Consider the following 26,127-nt stretch of genomic DNA (forward strand, 5'->3'; position numbering starts at 1 on the left):
TTTTGACCCAGAAGATTAAGCTAACCTATGTTCAAAGTGCCAGTCTGCTCCACTGACAGCATAAACAGAGAAAATTGGCCATTACACAAACACTTCAAAGAATTATACTAAAATGTGCTGTGTTTTTTGTTTAACCATTTAGCAGAGTTTTCATGATAGCCACAGTTCCCAGCTGAGAATAAATGACAAATTCTTGTCTAAATGTTTATCTCTTTTATTTGAACAGTTTTGGACAATTAAATGGTTCTACACAATATTTTAAAATAAAAAATTGCACTGACAAATATAATCACACAAAGGTTCCTTGGGGCCAATAAAATAATTAAAGACTTTTTTTTAAACAGTTTTTTAGTTGGTCTTGTAAACTAAGATTGAGACTGCTTTAATGTTGCCTTTTTCTAAAGAATCATCAGCCAAAGTGATGACGTTTGTGTTGATTAAAGTAAAAACTATTCTTCCTAGATGCATTAAGTGTAAGATCAGCACTGTTACATTAATGTTACTATTACACTATGAAATTAGTTTGTTAAAAAAAAACTTTGTTAATTGTTAGAGTTAAATATATAATATAAAGAATGAACCAAAACACTTTTTTACAACTTTCGAAAGACTATAAAGCGCACCCAAATATAAGCCGCACCCACTGAATTTTACAAAGATTTTTATTTTGAACATAAATAAGCCGCACCTGTCTATAAACTAATGAACTTCACACAGGCTTTAACGAAAGACAGTGTGTTACACGGTGTAACGGGGGAAACCTGTCTGTGCTTATATGATTTTTGTTGCAACTGGAGTTAGCGAGCTCTCCCTTCACCCAGACTCAACGCGCTACAACGGCTTGTATCTAAACAGTAGCCGACCAAGAAAGTCATTGTTCACTGTCTTTCTCCTTCCATTTCTCTCGAAAGTTTATCTTTTGCCATTGTCATGCGTTTAAAAATCACCATTGGTGAAGTTTTTCTCCCGATGCCGTGCAGCTCAGAACACAGGTGAAGTGTGTTTTTTCATGCCCGGTTGTTTTCAGCGTGACGAATGATTCGCATTTCCTGTAAACAGTCCGAGTGAGCGGCAGGTCAAACATCAGAGGAGCATCATCCATATTTATGATGTGGTTCACCTGAACCCGTTCAAAAATTTAATTGGTCTAATGTTTTGGTGATCAGTTTTTTGGCTTGAAGTTTGTGAAACCGGGAAAAACCCAGGAAAAATCCATAAATAAGCCGTGGGGTTAAAAGCTTGGGAAAAAAAGGACCGGCTTATAGTCCGGAAAATACGGTACTTTTTATGTTTGGAATATAAAGTATAAACTATATTTCTGCATTTACTGCAAATTGTGAAGGTGATCATAACTCAGCACTTCAGTCATTGCTCCTTGCTTATGTTTCTCTGCTGATATTCCAATCACCTACACTGATGTCCTGGACACTACTGCATGCTGTATGTATTGGTATGACTGTAATGCCTGAAAACAATTATGGAAGGGTATGTGTGCCAACTTAACACAAGAGCCACTAGTCTGTGACTCCAGAGTGGGATGCAATCCATAAATATATTGCACCAGGGAGAGCAAGAAACGGTTTACCAGAAATACAAAGAACTGTGTGAATACTAACATATTAGACTAGTCAGTAAGAGAGTTGAGGTTAAAAGTGGTCTATTTGGGTTCTGATCTCATTATCTGACCCATAGTGACTAGTCTGACAAGCTACAGTATGTGACCAAGCACAGAAAACAGTCATTAACAATTGCTTCCTCTTATACTGTCTAATTGTAATGAGAATGCAAATAATACAACAATTAAAGCTTTTACCAATAGTAAACATGGCAATAAAGGGCATGACAACAGTAAACATTGGTGTACATTAAAGACATTGATATTGAGGTATTAGCACTCTAGCATGTTTCTTGTTTATCCAAAATGACTAACCAGTGAGAACTGTAAAATTGAGGAACTAAACCTTAGTCATCATTGTCTACACTTAATCTTACAACTTCCACTCCAAAACCTTATCTGCTGACCAACTTCCCCCTATATTGAATGCTGCATACTCAACTAATTTATACAAAAATATGATATGCATCCACCTGTATACGTGTGTGAAGAATGCATGTGTATGAACCTGAAAGATTGGTGTATCTCAGTGCTTTCCCAGGCTCATGACAAGGCCCCAGACTAGTCCATATGCATGTAAGTATATGTGCATGTGCATCATGTACCCAACAGGAATGTCTCTTACTTAGGGAGAGGCTGTGCCACCTGTTTAGGATGGGGTTTCATAGGTCACCAAAAGATCATAATTTCCCCTCACAGAAAGTTTCACAGCTAGTCAGTCAAGCTTTATTGCTATAAAAGACAATGTTCATTCTGTTTATACTAGACTAAAGTAATCGTTTCTAAAAACCGATTGCTGTTTTAAACCCTAACCAAGCTCCATTAAAATGTCATTTAGTTTCTGTAGAAAAATTTGAACACTTGTTAGCAAAGGCTATGTGAGAGCCAATGAAAGAAGAAGTAACATTCAGTAAAACAACAGGGAAGCAGCAGCTGTTGGGGAACTTAAAATATGAATGTTGTTGCTGGTCAAAGGGTCTATTTACAACCTGACTGCCACAAGGCAGAGCTCTATATGGCATAAACATTCTCGTCTGATTGTTCATCCTAAATCATGGATTTCGGGAGTGTGAAAATAAATAGTTTCTCACAAAAACATTTTAGACAAATCTCTACTCAAGTATAAAAATATAAGCACAAGAGAGTTTAACTCTTTTTGGTCTAACCACCTTGCTATGCCAAATTCCCACAGTATTTGCCCCCCCCCCACACAAATTGAGGAGAACAGAACAGAAGATTCTTTGTACTGCATGCAATTGGCTGGTCGTCACGACAACCTATAAACACAAACAGCTCATTTACTGACAACACACGTCATAAGATAGGAGTGTCGGGAGGAGGGAGCTGCTATCAGAAGTTAAATAATACAGTGTGTGCTGATTGGTTCATTGTATTGTGTGTCTGTGGGTGAAACAGACAGCGAGAGACAAGGTGTGTACTGATACTTCCATCTAAGTTTCAACACATCTTGCTGCTGTTGGTTTCCACTGTTCACTTTTTGAACAAAATTGTTTATTATTGTTGATTAGTATTTTGTGCAATACTGTGTGAGCAAGTAAACTATGCATAACTGCATAAATGGGCTTTAAGAACCATCCATCTAGATAATTCTCATGTCTCTCCTTCTTCCTTTAACAAGTTAGAGGTAAAGTCAAAAAGCTCACATTTCTACATAAACAAAAATAGCTTTTTGATATAGCCATGGAAGCTGATGCTTTTAGAACTGCTAAATCAATTAAATAATTAAATTGTATCTGTGGATACACACATTATGCTGTAAAGGACAAGGAATGATATTCAAAGTCTTTTTAGCATTTCTTTAAGAAAGACATTGTCTTTATTAAATATTTAAATGTACTGCTTTGCATGCTGGCATATTTGCATTTCTCTAGCTTTTCCCAAGAGTAGGAATGCCACCCTCCCTAGTTACCACAATAAATAAATGTACAGAATATTTAAGCATTGAATCAACAGTGTGAGGTTTTTGTGTGTGTTGTGGCTCCATTATACAGCTTGAAACTAGGCACGTGTTATGAGGACATATTCTGATATTAGCTCTTCTTAGCTGCAGTAAAGTTTGATACGTGTGTCCAAAAGACCATAAAAACAGTTTAAAATTCCAAGCCTGTTCCTGAAATCACCTCCATGCAGCCTGCTGTCAATGAGATGCCACCCATTTAAAAAAACAGAGCGCTTTGTGATTTTTCTCATGACTGCTGCTGGCCAGTCTTTGTAAAGATAATAATGCTTCAGGTGGTGTGGCTTCATTCTTTGTCTGCCTGTTGAAACAGTTATTTGCATACAAAAAGAGCAGAGCAGCTTCCCTTCTCCCTCTGTAAGGGGTAAAAGGGAAAATGAAGCAATGACCAGATTTGGGGGATGGAAGGAAAATGACCTGTATTAAGCTTTTCACTCAATGAAAATAGGTGATTTTTTTTTGTATGGACTCCCAAGAATCCAGAGCACTACTCATTAAATTGAATGTGTACACTGGGAGTAATTTTGTAGTTCTGTTTAGTGAGCTTGATATGCCCTTTTTTGTTTTTAGGAACTTCCTATTTCTGGTAATTCTAAAGAAAAAACCCAGTTAGTTGCTGTGTGGGAAACACTGACGTCAAATAAGGAAGAAAGCTCACTTACAGTGAAGTGAAACACTCAGACCTCAGACCAACAACACAAAACCATACCAATGGCAAAAGCTAGAGTTGTGAATTTAGATTAAATAACACATTAAACTTTATACCTTAGAGATGTCTATGTGGAAAAGTCCCTAAAAAGCCCCTATTTTTCTGGTGAAGAGCCATTTGTTTAGCACTCGTTAATCCTAAAACTCAATAGCTGAATAATAAATATTCATTAACTCTCTATGCAGATATGATGAGCAAGTAATAATCAAAGCATGAACAGCTTTCATTGTGTGTATTGTTGCTAAGGAAAATGGGTTAATTGTTTCCTCATACACTATATGGAGAAAAGTATTAGGACACCTGCCTTTTTTCAACCATATGTGGTTCTTACCCCAAATTTTAGCACAAAGCTGGAGGCACACAAATATATAAGATCTCTGGATGGGGTAGTATGAAATTTCTCCCTAAATGAATAGACCCAAACCTGCCCCTGTGCACAAAGCAAGCCCCATGAACCATGGGTATGAGTGGATGATCTTGTAGACGAACCCTATTTAGCACCCTGCATCAGTACCTGACTTTGTAAATTAATTACCCCAAATCTTCATATAAACTATTGAAACATCTGAGAAGAGTGGAGGTTATTGTAACAGCAAATGGAGATTAAATGTGGAATGGGATGTCCTAAAGATTTTGTTGATATAGTGTACATCTTAATTGGGCAATTACCTCATGTTAATGCAATTTATCAACCACATAACCAGAACTATCACATAACCAGAACTATCAAATAACCAGAATTAACTTCTAAATGTAATTAAATTCACATATATCTAAAAGACAAAGGCACTGGTGCATGATGTACCTTTTAATGAGAACATTAACCTACCAGCTTCCGTCATATCCACAGATTCTGGCTCCTCTGTGGCTTGAAGTTTCCTACTTATGTGCCGTGACATGGACAAGAGTATCCCAAAAAATGGGAGGCTACTCTGTTTCCCCTGTAGAGGTTGGGGTTCTGTTAAAACACTGGTACCTGGTTCAGAGACTGAGCGTGAATATTGTGCTCTTTTGTAGGCTGAACAGGGTAGGTCAGGTGGAATGTGTTCCAGTAGCATCCCTGAGCTGGTGACTTTACTGACATCGGGAATGTTAGCAGGTAAGGTATAGCTGGTCCTGTAAGAACAGGTCAAATCCTGGATAAGTATAGGCTGCTTGAACCGAATTCTGCCCTCAATAGTGTCAAACGAGTCAATTGGGGAAGAGCTGGAACGATGTTTTAGCCAGGGTCTGTTGAGGATGCGCAATCGATGAATATTTTCCCTGTCTTTCAGACAGCGAGATGGTTTTCTCCTAAACCATAGCCGCTCACCAGGGGTAGCTCTCCGTTCCAGGCTCATCTGGATGAGAGTGATGTTAAGTAGTTACACAAGTCAGTGAGTTCCCACTCACTATAAGCAAGACAATGAAGTCTTAGTTTCCAGTGTTCTTCAATCGAAGAGATTTTTAATAGTCACAATCGTTTCAATGTTAACTGTTACTAAAGTTTTAAATCAATCAACTGGTATAATTAAATGTATAACAAAATAGCAATAAGATTCAGATTCCACTGTTGAAAAACACGTTCACTACAAGTCGCTTCCGCTATCACTTCCTGCTTTATTTGCTGCTGAACTGCTTCCTGGGAGGAAACGGTGTAAACACACACACTGACGCTTGTTCACGCTATCCAATCAAATAAACACAACTGTGCCAGTGCTTGAGATAATGTTTGCCTTTTACTGATGAAATTCTGCTGAACTAAGTTTTAAAAAAAAGGATGCAAATGAATGTGTGTGTGTGTGTGTATATATTATATATATATATATATATATATATATATATATATATATATATATATATATATATATATATATATACACATATACATACATACATATATACATACATACATATATACACATATATACATATATACAAATATACACTATATATATATATATATATATATATATATATATATATACACACACTATATATATATATATATATATATATATATATATATATATATATATATATATATATATATATATATATACACACACACACAGTATCAGTGGCGAGAGGTCAAGAAGCACAGAAGCACTGACCTATAATTACAACCTAAATTCTAATATTTGTTCAATGAAATTATACAATGTATTCATTTATTCCCAACTTAATTTCGTAGCGTTTCTCTTGGCTGCACTGCTACCAGGGCGGTGGATTTTAGATTTTTTTTGATCAATCAGATTTCAGCCTCTATGTGCTGCCATGTCAATCTAATCTGCCCAGGGCCTTTAAAGTCTGTTCTGCTGGCCCTTTTACTATAGACTTCTTAATAATTAGCTCCGTTTCTTTAACCAATATTTAATCTTCACCTCACAGGGCAGCTCGCTGGCCCAGAATAGCGTCAGCATTTTTCCGTCCTCTGATTGGTTGGTCAGAGGGAAACTGTTACAGCCAAGTTCGACTGGTAAAACACGTGTGTAGCGCACTGTACACATTAATACATCTGAGTAAGACTTTTTATGCCTACAGAAGAAGTGAAATTGATTTGGTCTCGGACAGTACATTTCAAAGAAAAGCTAGACATCGTGAGGAGGTCGGCCAACCCTAAAGCTAGCTAGCTTGTCTCAGCCTGGGAAAGGGTATGTTCACCACATCCAGACCAGTGAATATGAGCGTACCACTGTATTACAGCCTCTGAGGAGCGGTGCAAATTATGAGTCTGCATCTCTGGTGAGTAGTGTGTTGTATTTTATTAAAATTATGTTTTTGTCATGTTATTAGAAAAAATATTGATTCTGAACTGCTCCAGATGATGTAGGTGCACAGTTGAGGTTGTAGTGTAGAGGTTTGGTTCTTGCTTTATGGTATTCACTCTCCATATGTGAAATGCCTCTCTCTCTTTAATGCCACACATTATATTGCGTTTTTGTATAGTACTGATGGTTTCTATAATTGCAATGTGATAGTGGTGATATTAAGAGGTGGAATTTACTCAGTATTTACAGAAGCACCTTTGGCAACAATTACTGTCTCGTATCTTTTTGTGTATGGCGCAACAAGCTTTGAACACCTGTATTGGGGGATTTTGTACCATTCTTCTTGGCAGTTCTGTTTACTGTCGGTAAACAGACACTTTTAGGTCTATCCCGAGATGTTTCATAGGGTTTAGTCTGGGCTCTTGCTGGGACACTTTAGAACATTCACAGAGTTTGTTCTATGTTGCCCAGTCCCTGCTGGAGAAAACCTCCCCCACAGCATGATGCAGATACCATCATGCTTCACTTTTGGATTTTTTGGGCAGGTGATGAGCGGTGCCTGATTTCCTCCGGGCATAAAATTCAAAATATTGGCAGTTTAATACAATTGAACAGTTCAATTTCGGGTTCATTAGACCAGAGAATCTTCCACACAGTATGAAAGTCATTCCCGGTGTGCCTGTTGTCAAACTCCAAGTGGGCTGCCATGGGTTTTGCACTGAGGAGAGACTTCTGTCTAGCCAATCTGCCATAAAGCCCAGATCAGTGGAAGTCTGCAGTGATGGTTGTCCTTCTGTAACATGGTTTCTGCAGGTTTCACAAAGTCAAATTTATGACTTTTTAACACCATTAAGAATTACATTTAAAACTTTATATAATGACATCAAAAGCACGCACAAAGACACTGTTAGCCTTAACCACAACCTAAATTATTGTTTTTCAAGTCAAGTATTAGCTAAACTTGCACTTTCACATAGCTGGGGGAAAACTATTTTATGTCTGTAGTACAATTCAAGAGAGATTCAAGCAATAACAGAAAGCTGATTGGCTGTTGAATGCTGGTCTCATTTAGCGTCATAATACTGTGAATTACACTTGGACTAGCGAAAGAAAGAACTGCAACACCAAGGAAACGAAAAAAATCTAAAATGCTGCGGGAGTATGTTAATGATCATTAGATTTAGCGTTACATAGAAATCAGAAATTAAAATCTGTTCAAAATTATTTAAAACCTAGAAACAGTCAATTTAAAGCTTTTAAAAACTACTATTTACTATTTTTTATACCCGCTGAAACCCTGTATTCTAGATGCATATATCTTCACAACTGATCTGTGAACTACACAACTGAAAAAATCTGTTTATTTTTTTAAACAAAAATTGGCAAACAACGTTGTATAATATTTTACTTCATTTGCCATCTGCAATTATTATTAAAAAAAATACAAATGTTGATTTACACAAATTGCTTTACCGTGTACTCCTCAATACCCTGAAATAGATTTCTATATAGTTATAATATGCAAAACATCTCATTCATTATTTTTTTTCAGATTAAATAAAAAAATAATTGCCCGATTAAACGATTATCAAAATAATCACTAGTTGCAGCCCTAAACACACTCGTCCCACTTATAGACTGAAGTTGTGGTGTAAATCTCAGCATTTACAACAATCTCAGCATTCAACACATTAATTCCTTAGCACCTGACTGGAAAGGCTGTTGATTCTGGACTGGATCCTAAACATCCTGACTCCAAGACCTCATTCAGGAGGAGACTGGATCAGGAGCAGCATCTCCAACATCATTTTAAATAAAAAAATTATTATTAGCAGAGGTGGACACATTTAAAATCTACAGCATTTATATTTTTTTATCGGCTGGCCAGGCCAATTGTCGGCATTTTGAATTAATCAGCAATAGGTCAATTACGCTGCAAATTAGGCCAATTAATAGGCAGGTGAATCTAACACCAAACCATGCATGTACATTCTGCAAATGCGTGAGAGAACATAACTTTACCATACCAGCAGGTAGCAGTAGTTTGTATTAGGCAGTAGTCTGTATTTAGAAGAAAACCAGTGGAGTAGAACTGTGAATGTACAGTCATTACTAACGGATTTGTGTAGCTTTTTCAGTCATGTCTGCTAAGTTGCAAATTAGTAATAATTTACAATTGAAGAAGTTACAATTAGTAAGAAGTGTCTGTGCGTTTCCTCTTTACTCTGTTGTTGTTTGCTCTCATCAGTTTAGTTTTTTGTTGTGTGCTCAAGCTGAATAACCAATCGCCGTTGTCTTACTCACCCATGAGCTCTGCCACTGATACAACATGCAGAATCGCCTGAAATACAGCTCATTCCGTCTGACAGTGATGCAGAACACACCAAAAAATTACAGCCGACAAACGCTCAAAAACCTCCAGACACTACCCGTCAACTCGGGCTTTAAGTTCTTATCCTCCTTTGGTCTTAATTTAGCCTTATATATTTCATTGTTAAAATATGATGCTATGTTTGGAGAGAGAAAAAAGGTAACTTTTTGGAACTGTATTGTTAGTGAGCCTTCAACTAGCTGTTGTTTAGGCTCCAGGTAGGCACGGCTACCAAAACCGGCTAACAAGCGCATTGTGGGCAGCCAAGGATCATCATTGATGCACGTGGGGAGCGAAGGCTGGGCAGTGTGGTCTAATCCAACAGACAAGATACTGTAGCTCAAATTGCTGAAAGAAATTACAGTAATTTCCTATAAAGCGCACCCAAATATAAGCCGCACAAACTGAATTTGACAAAGATTTTTATTTTGAACATAAATAAGCCGCACCTGTCTATAAGCCGCAGGTGTCTACACTGAAACTAATGAACTTTACACAGGCTTTAATGAAAGACAGTGTCTGTTACATGACTAGTATCTAAACAGTAGCCTACCAAGAAAGTCATTGTTCACTGTCTTCCTCCTTCCTTTTACAACAATTTCTCTCTGGAGTTTTTCTTTTGGCATCGTTGTGCATTTAAAAATCACCATCGGTGAAGCTTTTCTCCCGATGCCGTGCAGCTCAGAACACAGGTGAAGTGCGTTTTTTCATGCCCGGTTGTTTTCAGCGTGACGAATGATATGATGACCATATTTATGATGTGGTGCGGGCCGATTCAGTGGGAGTGGACCCAATTAAATATATAGAATTTGATTGGTTCACCTGAACCTGTTCGGCAATTTCATTAGTCTAATGTTATGGGGCTCAGTTTTTTGGCATGAAGCCTGTGAAACCGGGAAAAACCCAGGAAATATCCATAAATTAGCCGCTCTATTGTTTAAGCCGTGGGGTTCAAAACGTGGGAAAAAAGTAGCGGATTATAGTCTGGAAAATACGGTAATGCTGGTTCTGATAGTTTGTTGCATATGGGGCTGCGTAGCCTCAGACCAGTCAATATTAGGCTGGTGGTTATAATGTTATGCCTGATCGGTGTATAATCTATGATCTACTTTAATGTTGTTGCAGACCAGTACACCCCTTCAGTGGCAGCAGAATAATGTTCCCTGTCACACTTCAAACATTGTTCAGCGATGGTTTGAGAAACATGACAAGAGTTCAAGACCCTGATGTGGCTTCCAGATTCCACACACTCAATTCAATCAAATGTGGGATGTGGTGGACAAACACATCCGAACCATGGAAGCTCCACCTCTGCTACAAGCGTCTTGGTGCCAAATATCACAACACACTTTTAGAGGTCTTGAGGAGTCCAAATAAACATACAGTAGAGCTAATTCCTATAGGAAAATGCAATAGGATTTCTAAATAGTGCTGTCATAGTTAAAGTTAAATTATTTGCAAATGCACATCCACTGTAAAGAGCTAAATAAAACTCTTGTATTCACATCACACTGCGCTCACCACTATCATCACTATCGACCACGATCATCTTCCTGTTGGGAATTTCAAACAGGACTGGCCATTGACTACGTAGAGCTTATACCAAGAGCTTATAATACACTGGGGGTTTTTTTGCTCTTAAGGTCTATATAGATGCAGTTTGTCAGTATTGCTCAAAGCTGTTACAATGGCGCATGTAAATAATGTTGAGTGGATGAAATTCAGCACTTATATATTGGTTTTCTACCTCAGATTAACAATGAATACAGTACAAATCAAGGGGCACGTTTGTAAAATATGCTGGTACATGTACAACTGATTTCATATGTCTCAGTCATGCTGGATTATTCAGTTGGAAAATATACCCTTATAAATTCTTTCCACTCACCATTCTTCATGTCTTGCTTGAAAACAGTCTGTTCCAGGAAAACTATAGATTTTTATCTGAATGCTTACATTGTGTTGTACTTGTATGTGTTGTATATCACATAGCTTAAAACACTTGGTATATACCATATGCATTTTTTTTATAAAGCCAGGATAAAGAATTGCAAAATGTACATGCTGCAATATCCCTGACCCTAACCTACACAGTTCAAATCAGGACTTAGGGTCTTGAGTGACAGATCTGAAAGCCATGTGGTCAAATCCTAGAACCAACAAGCTGTCAATTTGGTAGAACAGTATGTTTTTTAAATGCCTGTTTCATCAGCATCTGGGAATGTTAACTTAATCTTGATTCATAACACATAGTAGGTACATGCAAAAAACTACATACAACATATACAGGAAACACGAGAAAAATCTGTTTAGAAGTGCCATATTTACCACCCTTGAGTTATTTTTAACTAAACCCAGTGAATGTGATTGACCACAATCATTTTTTGTTAGTCTTGAGAGCAGGCTGAATGGAAGCCTTTGTGTGTAAATGTAAGATTACCAGTAAAGGGACACACAGCTACTTCCTTACTCCTGTTTCCTGTTTACATGCACTTTACACCTCTTAGAGGTAGCAACAAAAATCTGCCACAGGGATGTTTAAAGAAACATAAATGTAAGAAGTGGATTTTTTAAAACTGAAAATGTCACATACTATTTTATTTCATAAACTACAAAAGGGTAACGTGTATTATATCACCTTTATTAAAGCTAAAGTGGATTGCTTTTTACTTATTGTGAATTCAGTTATCCTAATAGGTTAGAATTGTATTTAACAGCATACAGGCCTTGAATTCCTATGATACAGAATGTTCCAGGTGCTCTGAGAGACCTCAGGAGGAACTGTGTCTGGACTGTAGCAATTAACACCTTGTTACAGCTGCAGCCCAGGAGCTGGGTGTGAAATTGGTCATTAAAAACAAAAAGCCCCTGAGCTCATCTGCAGGACTAAAATAGTTCCAGCCCTAGTGCTCAGGGACAATAAGAAAATCATCTACCCACAGGTTCTAAAGCATGACTGGCTAATGGTCACTTTTGTTGTGTTTCAGTATGATTAATCTATAAGAAGTGCCTGAAACACACACATATTAAACAACATACTACTGAACCCCAATAAAACACCAAAGAGGATAAACCACACCTGTTTTAACAATCAAACTACAATATACAGTATGTGTAAACACAATGCCACTATGGAGTGGAACCATTTTGTATTAAAGTGTGTGTTTTTGGATGTAGCACTGGATTATATCTCATAGACCGTCTCATTTTAATAACCATTTCCCAGCATTAATCTTCAGATGTCGGTGCTTTCACATCTTTTTTTTACCTCTTCTGAATATTCGATACCTCTAATATAAATCAAATGAACTTTGATTCAATGTTTCAAAATAATAGAATAAACTAAAATAAAGCACTCTCACTTTTTTATTCAAGCAAGGGTTTCTGATTAGCTAAGCTAATTGTAGGAAAAATGAAATATAGACTGTTGCCAGTTAACTTTGCCAGCATCTGCATTTAGCAGTGATAAGAAAGCCAAGAGGAATAAGCGCATACATAACAACTCAATATAAGCAGCTCTTGTAATTTCGCCTGGCAGAAAATAGAGAAAGAGATGGAGAGAAACAAAAACATAGGGAAAGAGAGAGAGAAAGATAGAGAGTACTAACAAGACCTCTTAGCTGAGATCTATCACTCAGCAAGTTGTAAATGGCTTCTCACTTTAAAAAAGTCAGATGAAGCAACAAAATGGAAAGACTGCATTAGGGAATTAACTAAATAATTAATCAAATTAATTATTTCAATAATTTTATCTTTTAGATAAGACACATAGGTTTCCTGATCCAAACCCACATGCAGTTACCAGCACAACTAAGATGACCTGCTATGAATTACATGGCTGATCATGTAATATGGACAGAAAATAAGCAAAATGCACCATGTGTGTTTCCTATTAACACTGGCAACCCTCCTCCCCCAAAATAGGTGGGAGTGTATTTTTAAACAACTCTTGTTTTAATCAACCAAGGAAATCCTGCCACCCCAACAATGCAGAGGCCTTCAGGTCTACACAGAGGCAAAGGGAGGGACACACTGGACTCTTTATTTCCTTTCACAGCAAGGCCAAAGCAACAAGCTTTATATAAAATATATGTTCAAGCAAAGTAGTTTGTTCCACATTTCCCAATGAAGAGGAATCAGATAAAAGAACCAGATCAGAGTGTAAAACCCCACTATAGAATATTAAAATACTTTCATATTTACAACAAAGAGAAATTCTGAGAGGAACCGCAGGAAGGGGCTTCATTTTTCCTGAAAGTGGATGATGATCCTTTGTGTTTTGTATGTCCTCTCCAGTCACGTCAGAATGGGATGGGAAAAGGATGTGTGAGACCAGGCGTGTGTGTGTGTCCTGCAGAGCTCTGTTCTAAATTTGCTTACTACACACCCCTGATAACAGACAAGAGGGCACCAGAAGTCCAGTAAGATATGTGACCTTCACCTCACCACAGCAGTGAGACGTTTCCTGTTTAAAAACATGGGGTGACTCTTACAATTAGACTATTTTACAGGAAAATAATTGTACAATATGGTTACCTAGTGAAATTCTGTACAACAGTACAGAAGTTCTGTGCCTCTAAACAGCCTGTCACTTTCTTCTTTTCTGTCTGTTTTTACAAAGACACCACATCAGTAAAGCACACTGTAATAAACAATTCTTAACCTACAACCAATTAAAATGAAATCCACTTGACTCCTCACATCTCATAGCAACAAATATGCTACCGAACATCTCTTCCACAATGCGGCCTGCTGCTTTCCAGCATGAGGCAAGTGGAGACAAGCCACACATGTGCACACATACACTAATCTATGATCTCTCACCATGCTTGCACTTTACTGCCGTACTGTCAAGTGAAATCTACTAATTTTTTAACATCATGCTTGTGGATATTTGTACTCATTCAGCCACAAGGGTGTTAGGTAAGAGCCAGGCAGTGAGGACTGGAGTACAGTCAGTGTCCATATTCATCCCGAAGGTGTTGGCCTCAATACGTCTGGGAAATATTTTATTGTCACATTGGCCTGTTAATACCAAGCAATCATGACTTGAATGCCACAGAGTTTTTAAGTATTGTTCAAAAACTTGCATCTCTCTTCATGTACACAATTTAACATCTTCTAACAGCTAATTCCAGCATGATAATGCACTACGTCACGAAGCAAAAATCAACAGAGACTGGAACATGACAATGAGTTTGTTGTCCTTTTGTGGCCTTTTCAGCCATCAGATCCAAATCCAAAAGAACATCTGTGTGATGTTTTAGAACCAGAGATTCACAGCATGAAAGTGCCTGTTAAAAATCTCTTAGAACTGCATAATGTAATCATGCCTATGTGGACCGGAATCTTGGGGGTTTTTTTTGTTGTTGTTGTTTTTTTTACATTTTGTGAAATCAATACCCTGAAGGTTTGAAGCTTTAAAAAGCAAAGAGAATCTAATATCCAGTATTAGTATAGTGTTTGGAAACTATACTGGACCGTTTCATACTGAAATTTCATACAGCCTGGCCTCAATCAATTCACTCTATTCTTATGGAGGTGTATACATGAATAGTTTTATTCAGACTGTGCACTAGTCAAATTATTGACAGATTATTAGGCTGCATGTGAAAGTAGCCCTTAAAAAGAGATACACATAATAGGGTCATGTGAAGACTTGAACTTAATCAACATTTGATCAATAATCAATTTTACTTTGAGCACATAAAAATGTATTTAACCTCAATTAAAAAAACTATACAGTGAGGAAAAAAAGTATTTGAACACCCTGCTATTTAGCAAGTTCTCCCACTTAGAAATAATGGAGGGGTCTGAAATTGTCATCGTAGGTGCATGTCCACTGTGAGAGACATAATCTAAAAAAAAAATCCAGAAATTACAATATATGATTTTTAAACTATTTATTTGTATGATACAGCTGCAAATAAGTATTTGAACACCTGAGAAAGTCAATGTTAATATTTGGTACAGTAGCCTTTGTTTGCAATTACAGAGGTCAAACGTTACCTGTAGTTTTTCACCAGGTTTGCACACACTGCAGGAGGGATTTTGGCCCACTCCTCCACACAGATCTTCTCTAGATCAGTCAGGTTTCTGGCCTGTCGCTGAGAAACACGGAGTTTGAGCTTCCTCCAAAGATTCTCTATTGGGTTTAGGTCTGGAGACTGGCTAGGCCACGCCAGAACCTTGATATGCTTCTTACAGAGCCACTCCTTGGTTATCCTGGCAGTGTGCTTTGGGTTATTGTCATGTTGAAAGACCCAGCCTCGACCCATCTTCAATGCTCTAACTAAGGGGAAGAAGGTTGTTCCCCAAAATCTCGCAATACAGGGCCTCGGTCATCCTCCCCTTAATACAGTGCAGTCGCCCTGTCCCATGTGCAGAAAAACACACCCAAAGCATGATGCTACCACCCCCATGCTTCACAGTAGGGATGGTGTTCTTGGAATGGTACTCATCATTCTTCTTCCTCCAAACACGTTTAGTGGAATTATGACCCAAAAGTTCTATTTTGGTCTCATCTGACCACATGACTTTCTCCCATGACTCCTCTGGATCATCCAAATGGTCATTGGCAAACTTAAGACGTGCCTGGACATGTGCTGGTTTAAGCAGGGGAACCTTCCGTGCCATGCATGATTTCAAACCATGACGTCTTAGTGTATTACCAACAGTAACCTTGGAAACGGTGGTCCCAGCTCTTTTCAGGTCATTGACCAGCTCCTCCCGTGTAGTTCTGGGCTGATTTCTCACCTTCCTTAGGATCCTTGAGACCCCACGAGGTGAGATCTTGTATGGAGCCCCAGTCCGAGGGAGATTGACAGTCATGTTTAGCTTCTTCCATTTTCTAATGATTGCTCCAACAGTGGACCTTTTTTTACCAAGCTGCTTGGCAATTTCCCCATAGCCCTTTCCAGCCTTGTGGAGGTGTACAATTTTGTCTCTAATGTCTTTGGACAGCTCTTTGGTCTTGGCCATGTTAGTAGTTGGATTCTTACTGATTGTATGGGGTGGACAGGTGTCTTTATGCAGCTAACGACCTCAAACAGGTGCATCTAATCTAGGATAATAAATGTAGTGGAGGTGGACATTTTAAAGGCAGACTAACAGGTCTTTGAAGGTCAGAATTCTAGCTGATAGACAGGTGTTCAAATACTTATTTGCAGCTGTATCATACAAATAAATAGTTTAAAAATCATATATTGTAATTTCTGGATTTTTTTTTTTTTAGATTATGTCTCTCACAGTGGACATGCACCTACGATGACAATTTCAGACCCCTCCATGATTTCTAAGTGGAAGAACTTGCAAAATAGCAGGGTGTTCAAATACTTATTTTCCTCACTGTATGTATGAACTGCACAGCACCATTAGCTAAAAAACAGCCAAATTTAATTACTGATCACATTACAGATATTCATAAATGCAAATTCCAGGGTACAGGTTTACTGTAGATACAATATGCAACACAAAATCACACATGCAATTAAACCCACACAGAATGTTCGAATTTTTACAGAATCTAATCCAAAAGCCTAAAAATCTTACTTGTGAATTGTTAATTGTATTTATAGGTAGAAATAACATATATATATATATATATATATAATAACAAATATTAATAAAAGCCTTATTTTAACCTTTGAGACTAGACAAATGTGTTCCCAAAACAATAACCCTGTAGTATGTAGAGAAGAATAATGAAGTTAAATGAATGATCAGAAATTGGGATTGAAAAGTTGAGGGCTTGCATGTATTTAACTAACACCTGAACCCTTGGGCCATCATTTTGGAACCTATGTGTATCGTCTAAACTGTTCCATGGAAGATGCCATCACCACAACCCTTCTTCTGGCCCTCACCCACCTGTACAATAAGGACACATATGTACAAATGCTGTACTTAGACTTCAATTCGGCATTTAACACAATCATCCCTCAGCACCTGATTGAGAAGCTGAGCCTACTGGGCCTTAACATCTCCATCTGCAACTGGATCCTGGACTTCCTGACAGCTCAGTCTCGATCGGGCACCACCATCTCCAGCACCAGCACACTGAGCACTGGGGCCCCTCAGGTCTGTGTGCTCAGCCCATGCTATTCACTTTATTTACGAGTGTGTAGCAATGCACATGCTGTTCTGCACAATATTTTGTCTTTATATTTTCATTTACACTTGGTTATATTTCTCTTTTTGCACATTGTACTGTTATAACACATATCTGCACTGTTTGCACTAGGTTGCACACGATGCACTTTATGTGGCCAGGACCACTTACTTTATTCCTTAGCTCTGTGTTCTCTATCTAGCTCTATGTTGTGTGATGTAGCTCTATGTTGTTTTATGTAGCACCAGGGTTGTGGAGAAACGTCTCATTTCAGCTATATATATGGTTAAAATGACAATAAAAGCTTCTGGACTTCTTGACTTAACTTCAAGCAATGTGTTAATTAAAAATGTGTAGGAGGTACATGTTGGTCAAAGACAAATATATGTTTTTCACTGCAAAATACTTGCTTAAATAAAACATTAAATTGTTCAAAAGCAAAAGCTTTATGTTTCTGTGATAAATTAAATACAATTTACTCTATATAAAAAGTTACCCAGCTTAGAGTCACCACACTCTGTTGAAAAAGAAAAACACAAAGGCATGTTTGAGTTTGGATTTGGAAGTGAAAACAGATCTAAACTTGGTTTGAGACCATGTGAAGTTCTTGTGACTACAATCAGGCCATCTCAAGGCAAACAACTTGGTGCTTGAGGCCTCACAACAATACGCCTTTGCAGATTATCAGCTGACTTAAAATAGTGTAAAATCAGAATGAAAATGTTTCCTTGATAAATTGAATTCAGTGCTCAGTGGGGTTGAGATAACAGATAATCATTATAACTATCATCTGTTGGATGGTCACTTGTACAAAAAAGACACCCAGAAGACATACCCTTCCCTCATCCCTGAACCATGATACATTTTTAGTAAACGCTTAATCCTGGCCGGAGTTGTGGAGGATCCCAAACACATCTACACATTTATATCTGTAGCTAATTTACTGTATTTAACCACAACAGCATTGCCATGCTACCTTAATCCTTTCTTATCAACCTTTAAAAAGCTTCGCCAGAATAACATGCAATTCAGACTAACGTGCAATGCTGGTTTAAGGAACCTAATCCATACGGTGTTTATTAGGCTGAAAAAAGAAACAGTTTTGGTGATTAAGGAGAAGGTGTTTAAAAATTGTTCTTTCTAACCACTTGTTTCAGAAGCAATGTTTTTATAGTTTTTATATGTGAAGCACTCGTCTACTAGCAACAGTGGCAACCAAAGAATCAAGTTAGGAGCAAAAAAAATAATTCCAAGGATGGAAAAAAGACAGTCCTCTTGCATGTCTGTATGACTTCCTATGAGTCATGTTGACAAGATGAGCCAAGAGGTGGGTCATGCTTTTCCTAAGTGAGAAAATAGATACAAAAGAGGAAAGGAAGCATTAGAGAGTTGCAGGACGGGCCTTATTGAGTTATTTCAGCTCTGGAACGCAATGACATTGGTGCCTGCCGACTGAGGTCATTCACAGAATGGGCTGCTTATCTAATAACTCCAATCCTGGATTATAGCACTTTCATTGAACTGAGGAACAGGAGGAAAAGATGAGAAAAAGAAGGTGGTGGGAATAGAAAAAGACTTATTTTGAGAGATTACAGGGCAGAAGTTTTACACAAACACACAATTCACTATAGTGCCAAACCAAATTTTCTCCCTCATTGCTCTCTTAGCTTACTCAGTAAGACCAAACACATCTGAGCAATGATGGTGTAAACACAGCACTAAGGTTCCTGTAGCTTTGGACAGAGAGGCATTCACCTTCACCCACCAGATGAACACAAGCCCATGCTTTTAACACAGCTAGGGCTGTGAATGTGCCAAGAACTCGAAAAGATCCTAAACTGAACAGCAGGCTTTTGAGCACACGTTCAAGCTTAGGTTCTTTTGCCTCTTCCTTTAAGACAACACTCCATTTGCAGTTGCCCAATGCACTAATAATTATAAACACAAGGTGATTGATTAAAACCCAATATCTGAGAAAAACACAGAATCCTAATAAACGCTCAAGTTGTTCTCTCTTTTTCCCAAGTACAACAAATAGGACTATAAATAGAAACAAACATTCCATGACATTCACCCCCCTCCCCCCCAAGAACATTATGGTCTAGATAAACATCTTCAATTTATTTGGCTTCCTGTATGAAAATCTTGCTCCTAAAACAATTTATACTGACTGGGTCTTTTCACTGAGAAGCATTAGCAAACAAAGCTAAACAAACATGGAAGAGGTTATAATCACTGGTATGATCTGGTTATGAGTAATCCTTGTCTCGTTGCTGCACCAGTTTCAGTCAGCACTGAACTTTAAAAGAGAATAATATCCCACTAACACAACAGTATATTAGTTATATAATTATTGTGTTGTTATAACAGCACAATGGAGCTGAAAATACAAAGAGAAGTATTCAGTGACATGAGGAAGCAAGTTAATATAAAGCCATTTTAAATTTAGGGAGCGACTGTAACACATATCTGGCATTATTGAGCCTGGAGCCTCCAGAGGCTCCAGTGACCACTGTTCCTGCCCCTCTCCCCCCGTGGATCTTCCCACTTCATCCAGGCCTGCCTGGATTGGACTGTAGTTGATGTCAACAGTCTCCTACACTGACTCAGAAATACACTTCGCTTTTGATCATCATCACTGTACCCCGCAACATTGTATACCCGCCACAAATGGACATTCGGTGTAACCCAGATGAGGATGGGTTCCCTCTTGAGTCTGGTTCCTCTCAAGGTTTCTTCCTTATGCCATCTCGGGGAGTTTTTCCTTGCCACAGTCGCCAGTCGCCACCGGCTTGCTCATCAGGGACAAACTTACTCATAAAGAACATATTCATTTTTAATCACCGCATTATCTGTGTAAAGCTGCTTTGAGACAATGTTCATTGTTAAAAGCGCTATACAAATAAAAATGAATTGAATTGAATTGAATTGAATTATTAAGAATGCCTTCAAAACTTCCATATAAATAGGTAGACCACTGTTGTCCTGATGATAACATGAACCCAGCCTTTTTTCCTCCAGTATACCGGATTAGGAGATCGAACTAAACACAGACTGAGTGTTTTTAGGTGTCCAAAACCAGATTTTTATTACTTTACATAATATGTCTATCCACATGCTATAGTCATGAAGATTATTAAAACATATGTGTATAGTGTATAGTCATTAGGGCAATACTGCCAATACAGGCTTGAAATCCTGGCTCAGGATCAGAGCAGATTTACATTTACATTTGGGCAGAACCTGCTTCTGATGTTCCACAATTCTTGACAATGAATGCAAACAGCAGTTTTGTTTGAGGTAAAATTCTGGATCAGTATCAGTTAGTGGCTGATATTTTAAGAGCTCCATCAACATTCAATTAAAAAAAACTGTAGTGAATAGTTACTTGTTTTATTCCCCGTATTACCCAACACGTGAAAAGATAAATTAGTGAAGAGGTTGACATATAGGTGTCACTTCAATAAAAATGAAACGATAATCCCTGGATCTAAATGTTGTCGAAGCCCAGTGTTGGCCAGACCCTGCAGCACTTTCCTATAACATGGTCTTGTTTAATAACACGATATAGACGAGCACATCACCAGCATGTGATCCGGGAGCAAGACATGTTTTTTTGCAAGTTCTCCTCACATGAACTCCTTGAAAGAATCCTCTTACACCCAACTAAACTCCTAATAAGAAAGATTATATAATATTATGGATTAAACATTTAAAGTAGAAATCTTAGAAAGAATCTATAATCGAGGTCTTCTGATGATGTTCATGGGGAAGGAGTTACATGTTGTTTTGTTTACTCTACTGGGCTCAGTGATATGGGACTGGACACATCTCTTACTGGGTAAAAAAAAAACAAGTCATGTCTTGTACTCGTGCTTCATGTAACGTGGATGAAGGTTGAGGTAACCGTGTATAAAACTTACCATAAACGCGCATCCATCCTTGTTGCTGGCAAAAGGAGTCCATCAAAATGCCGTCGAGCACCGGGTCCACAGAAAAGGGGACTCCCTGAACAGAGTCCACGTCTCCGGTCATCGAGTCAGTCTCCATGCCGGATCTACTCCCAACGCGGATTAAACTCCCGTCAGCACCGGCTGGGGTTTATTTACCATGGGAGTTCTGGAGCTAGCAGTTAGCCAGACTGTGCGACCATCCGGTTTATAAAGTAGCACCAAGATGGAACATCAACAGACAAAGATTTTGATGTGTTTAACTAACAAACCCACCCGAGGCGGCGTTTACCGTGTCCGACCGCTACCTAGAAGTTTCCCCAGCATTGTAACCTCCTTAGTGTTGTACTGATCTGATCAGTGGAAGAAGAAAGAGACTCGCTGTGTACAGGATCTGCTCCGAGAGGCTACAGAGGAACTGCTGCTAGACAAAAAGAATAATTATTCATTTCGCCTAAAAATAACATTGTTTTCAAACGTAGTAATCCGATCTTACATTTACTCAGACCGAGTGCCTGCAATTCATAATCGAAGCAAAACGGCAAAACTTTTCCTTTCAAAGTTTTTTCCGCTCCGTTTGTGCGATAGTGATGAGCTCGAAGCGCTTCCACGGCTTTCACAAATCAGCGCTTTCCTCAGCCGCTTCTCCTCCAATGTCCAACACACGACTTTTCTCCGTCCATGCGGCTATTTTGAAACCGTCGATGTTTTGCGGCTGCGTTTCAAGATGTTCATGTTATTTCACATCCGTGACTCTCAGCTACTTCTTCAGCTCTTCCCCGGTTTAAAAACGCCAGTCCGCTTTCCAGCTCGATCTCATGGCGGTGCCCCGGGATTCAGGGGCGATTAGAGGATATCCGAAACAGTCGATCAACACACACACACACACACACACACACACACACACACACGCGTTTCAGGACAAAGAGCAGTGCGTTGGAAAGGAGCGAATGTTTTAATACTTTTGTTGTTTAAAGAATATCGTGGGCTAAAACTCAAATGTAATTATTCTGAATTTAAAATATTTGTTAAACCGACCGCTCTAAAAAACTAACAACTATATGTTTATTAAGGACTGAGACACCTGCTGGCTAAAACACACACACACACACACACACACACACACACACACACACTGGCGATCAAAATGAGAGAACAATTTATAAACAATTGAACAATTCTGAAATAATCTCATCTTCACTGCTCAACACTGCTCAAAATTTTTTAGATTATGTCTCTCACAGTGGACATGCACCTACGATGACAATTTCAGACCCCTTCATGATTTCTAAGTGGGAGAACTTGCAAAATAGCAGGGTGTTCAAATACTTATTTTCCTCACTATATATATATATATATATATATATATATATATATATATATATATATATTAGTTATATATAGTTATAGTTATGGTTAAAGTTATATATATTATTATAGTTCTGTTAATTGATGATATTAGAATGATAGCAAGGTTTATATAAACAGCGTGTTGGAGGATTTGATTTTAAACCTGTATGCAAAGGATGAACAACGACTGCTCACCTTCGTTACAGCTCACCTGCGTTACAGCGCACCCTCACCTGCATTACTGCTCACTCTCACCTGCATTACAGCGCACCCTCACCTGCATTACTGCTCAAATTCTCCTGCATTACAGCGCACCCTCACCTGCATTACTGCTCACCTTCTCCTGCATTACACCGCACCCTCACCTGCATTACTGCTCACTCTCACCTGCATTACTGCTCACCTTCTCCTGCATTACAGCACACCCTCACCTGCATTACTGCTCACTCTCACCTGCATTACAGCGCACCCTCACCTGCATTACTGCTCAAATTCTCCTGCATTACAGCGCACCCTCACCTGCATTACTGCTCACCTTCTCCTGCATTACACCGCACCCTCACCTGCATTACTGCTCACTCTCACCTGCATTACTGCTCACCTTCTCCTGCATTACAGCACACCCTCACCTGCATTACTGCTCACCTTCTCCTGCATTACAGCTCACCTTCTCCTGCGTTACTGCTCACCTTCACCTGCGTTACTGCTCACCTTCACCAGCATTACAGGTCACCTGCTTTACTGCTCACCTTCACCTGCATTACTGCTCACATGCGTTACAGCTCACCTTCTCCTGCATTACTGCTCACCTGCATTACAGCTCACCTTCTCCTGCATTACAGCTCACCTTCATCTGCATTACTGCTTACATGAGTTACAGCTCACCTGCATTACTGCTCACATGCGTTACAGCTCACCTTCTCCTGAATTACAGCTCACCTTCATCTGCATTACTGCTTACATGAGTTACAGCTCACCTGCTTTACTGCTCACCTGCGTTACAGCTCACCCTCAATGTGTTAAAGATTACCTGCATTACAGCTCAAGTGAATTTATAAACCCATGTTTTTTATCAGAGCAGTTCTGGAGCCTCATTGTTTGTAAAAATTGAAAAACTCTTTCCTTATTAAGATATAATGTTCAGGAGAAAGGAACATTTAACTGCATAATTCAAATAGATCAGTACTTTTACTTGTGATACGTAAGTACAATTCAAGGTAAGTACATATGCACTTTTACTTAGTTAATCTTTTAGTACAAGAGGAATGCCCTTCATTATGCACTACTAACAACAAACTTGCTGTAGCTGTTAAACAAAAATATTAGTGAATGGAAACTTGCACTAACTGGCTTGTCGTTGTCTTCTCCAAAATAAATACAAATTGTCATGACTAATAAAATAATTCATATTATGTGTCCAAAACAGTCTTCTTCTTCTTCTTCTTCTTCTTCTTCTTTCGGCTTCTCCCATTAGGGGTCACCACAGTGGATTATCCGTCTCCATACTCCCCTGTCCTCTAAATCTGCCTCTTTTAAACCAACTATCTGCATGTCTTCCTTCACCACATCCATAAACCTCCTTTTTGGCTTTCCTCTTTTCCTCCTTCCTGGTGGCTCCATCCACAGCATTCTCCTACTGATATACCCCATGTCCCTCCTCTGCACATGTCCAAACCATCTCAATCTCGCCTTCCTCACCTTGTCTCCAAAACGTCCCACATGCGCTGTCCCTCTAATAAACTTGTTTTTAATCCTGTCTATCGTCGTCTCTTCCCAACGAAAACCTCAACATCTTTAGCTCTGCTACCTCCAGCTCCACCTCCTGTCTTTTACTCAATGCCACTGTCTCTAATCCATACAACATCGCAGGTCTCACCACAGTCCTATAAACTTTCCCTTTCACTCTTGCAGATACTCTTCTATCACAAATCACTTCTGCCACTCTTCTCCACCCACTCCACCCTGCCTGCCTTTTTTTCTTCTCTTCACACACTCTCCGTTACTTTGCACTGTTGACCCCAGGTACCTGAACTCCTCCACCTTCTCCACCTCTTCTCCCTGTAACCACACCACTCCACTGACCTCCCTCTCATTCACACACATGTACTATGTCTTAATCCTACTGACTTTCATTCCCCTTCTCTCCAGCGCATATCTCCACCTCTCCAGGCTTTTCTCAACCTGCTCCCTACTTTCACCACAAATCACAATATCATCTGCAAACATCATAGTCCAGGGAGACTCCTGTCTGACCTCGTCCGTCAACCTGTCCATCACCACTGCAAACTCAGAGCCGATCCTTGATGCAGTCCAACCTCCACCTTGGACCAGTCTGTCATTCTACTGCACACTTCACTGCGGTCACACTGTCCTCATACATGTCCTGCACCACCCTCACATACTTCTCTGTCACACCTGACTTCCTCATACAATACCACAACTTCTCTCTCCACCCTGTCATATGCTTTCTCTAAATCCACAAACACACAATGCAACTCCTTCTGTCCTTCTCTATACTTCTCCATCAACATCCTTAAAGCAAATAAGGCATCTGTGGTGCTCTTCCTCTTCATAAAACCATACTGTTGCTCACAGATGGTCACCTTTTCTCTCAGCCTGGCTTCTACTACTCTTTCCCATAACTTAATTGTGTGACTAATCAACTTAATTCCCCTGTAGTTACTGCAGGTCTGCATCTCCCTTATGCTTAAAGATCGGTACCAGCACACTCCTTCTCCATTCCTCAGGCATCCTCTCACCTTCCAAAATATTGTTTAACAATCTTGTTAAAAACTCCACTGCCATCTCTCCTAAACATCCCCACGCTTCTACAGGTATGTCATCTGGCCCTACCAACTTTCCACTCTTCATCCTCTTAATCACTGCTCTCACTTCCTCCTTACTAATCCTATCCACTTCCTGCTTCACCATCTCCACACCATCCAACCTTCTCTCTCTCTTATTTTCCTCATTTATCTGCTGCTCAAAATCCTCCATCTTCTCAATACACTCTCCTCACTAGTCAACACATTTCCATCTCCATCCTTAATTGCTCTAACTTGCAGAACATCCTTCCCAGCTTGGTTTCTCTGCCTGGCCAATCGGTATAAATCCTTTTCTCCTTCCTTAGTGTTTAACCTCTCATACAGCTCCTCATATGCATTTTCCTTGGCTTTCGCCACATCCCTCTTCACCTGCTGTTGCATCTTTTTTTTTTTTTTTGCATGTTTGTATGACAACTTGAATTAAAAAGTTTTTCTTAAATAAATTACTATTGAAAAAGTTCAGTAAGAG

General features: G+C 38.9%; 1 protein-coding gene and 1 long non-coding RNA gene across 10 annotated transcripts in view; both read right to left on the reverse strand.

The window, feature by feature from the left end:
- rasal2 (RAS protein activator like 2) overlaps window positions 1-22,385 on the reverse strand; it is an 85,614-nt gene extending 63,229 nt beyond the window's left edge. For 4 of the 9 annotated variants that reach the window (XM_083541631.1, XM_083541632.1, XM_083541630.1 and 1 more), the window contains exon 1: window positions 5,132-5,912. In XM_083541631.1, coding sequence (XP_083397757.1) covers window positions 5,132-5,642 — 511 coding nt within the window. In that variant the 5' untranslated portion in view covers window positions 5,643-5,912. Of the gene's footprint in view, window positions 1-5,131; window positions 5,914-21,456 lie in introns of those variants that run through there. The other 5 variants (XM_083541635.1, XM_083541634.1, XM_083541637.1 and 2 more) reach the window with 4 other exon arrangements.
- On the reverse strand, window positions 14,965-17,552 carry LOC310726419. Its single transcript, XR_014533754.1, has 2 exons — window positions 16,772-17,552; window positions 14,965-15,160 (listed from the first exon to the last, which is right to left on the reverse strand). It is a non-coding gene; the product is annotated as an uncharacterized lncRNA (long non-coding RNA).
- Window positions 22,386-26,127: the final 3,742 nt, after the last annotated feature.

The sequence above is a fragment of the Silurus aristotelis genome (genome assembly GCF_946808225.1).
Source record: "Silurus aristotelis genome assembly, chromosome: 5".
Classification (NCBI taxonomy): Eukaryota; Metazoa; Chordata; class Actinopteri; order Siluriformes; family Siluridae; genus Silurus; species Silurus aristotelis.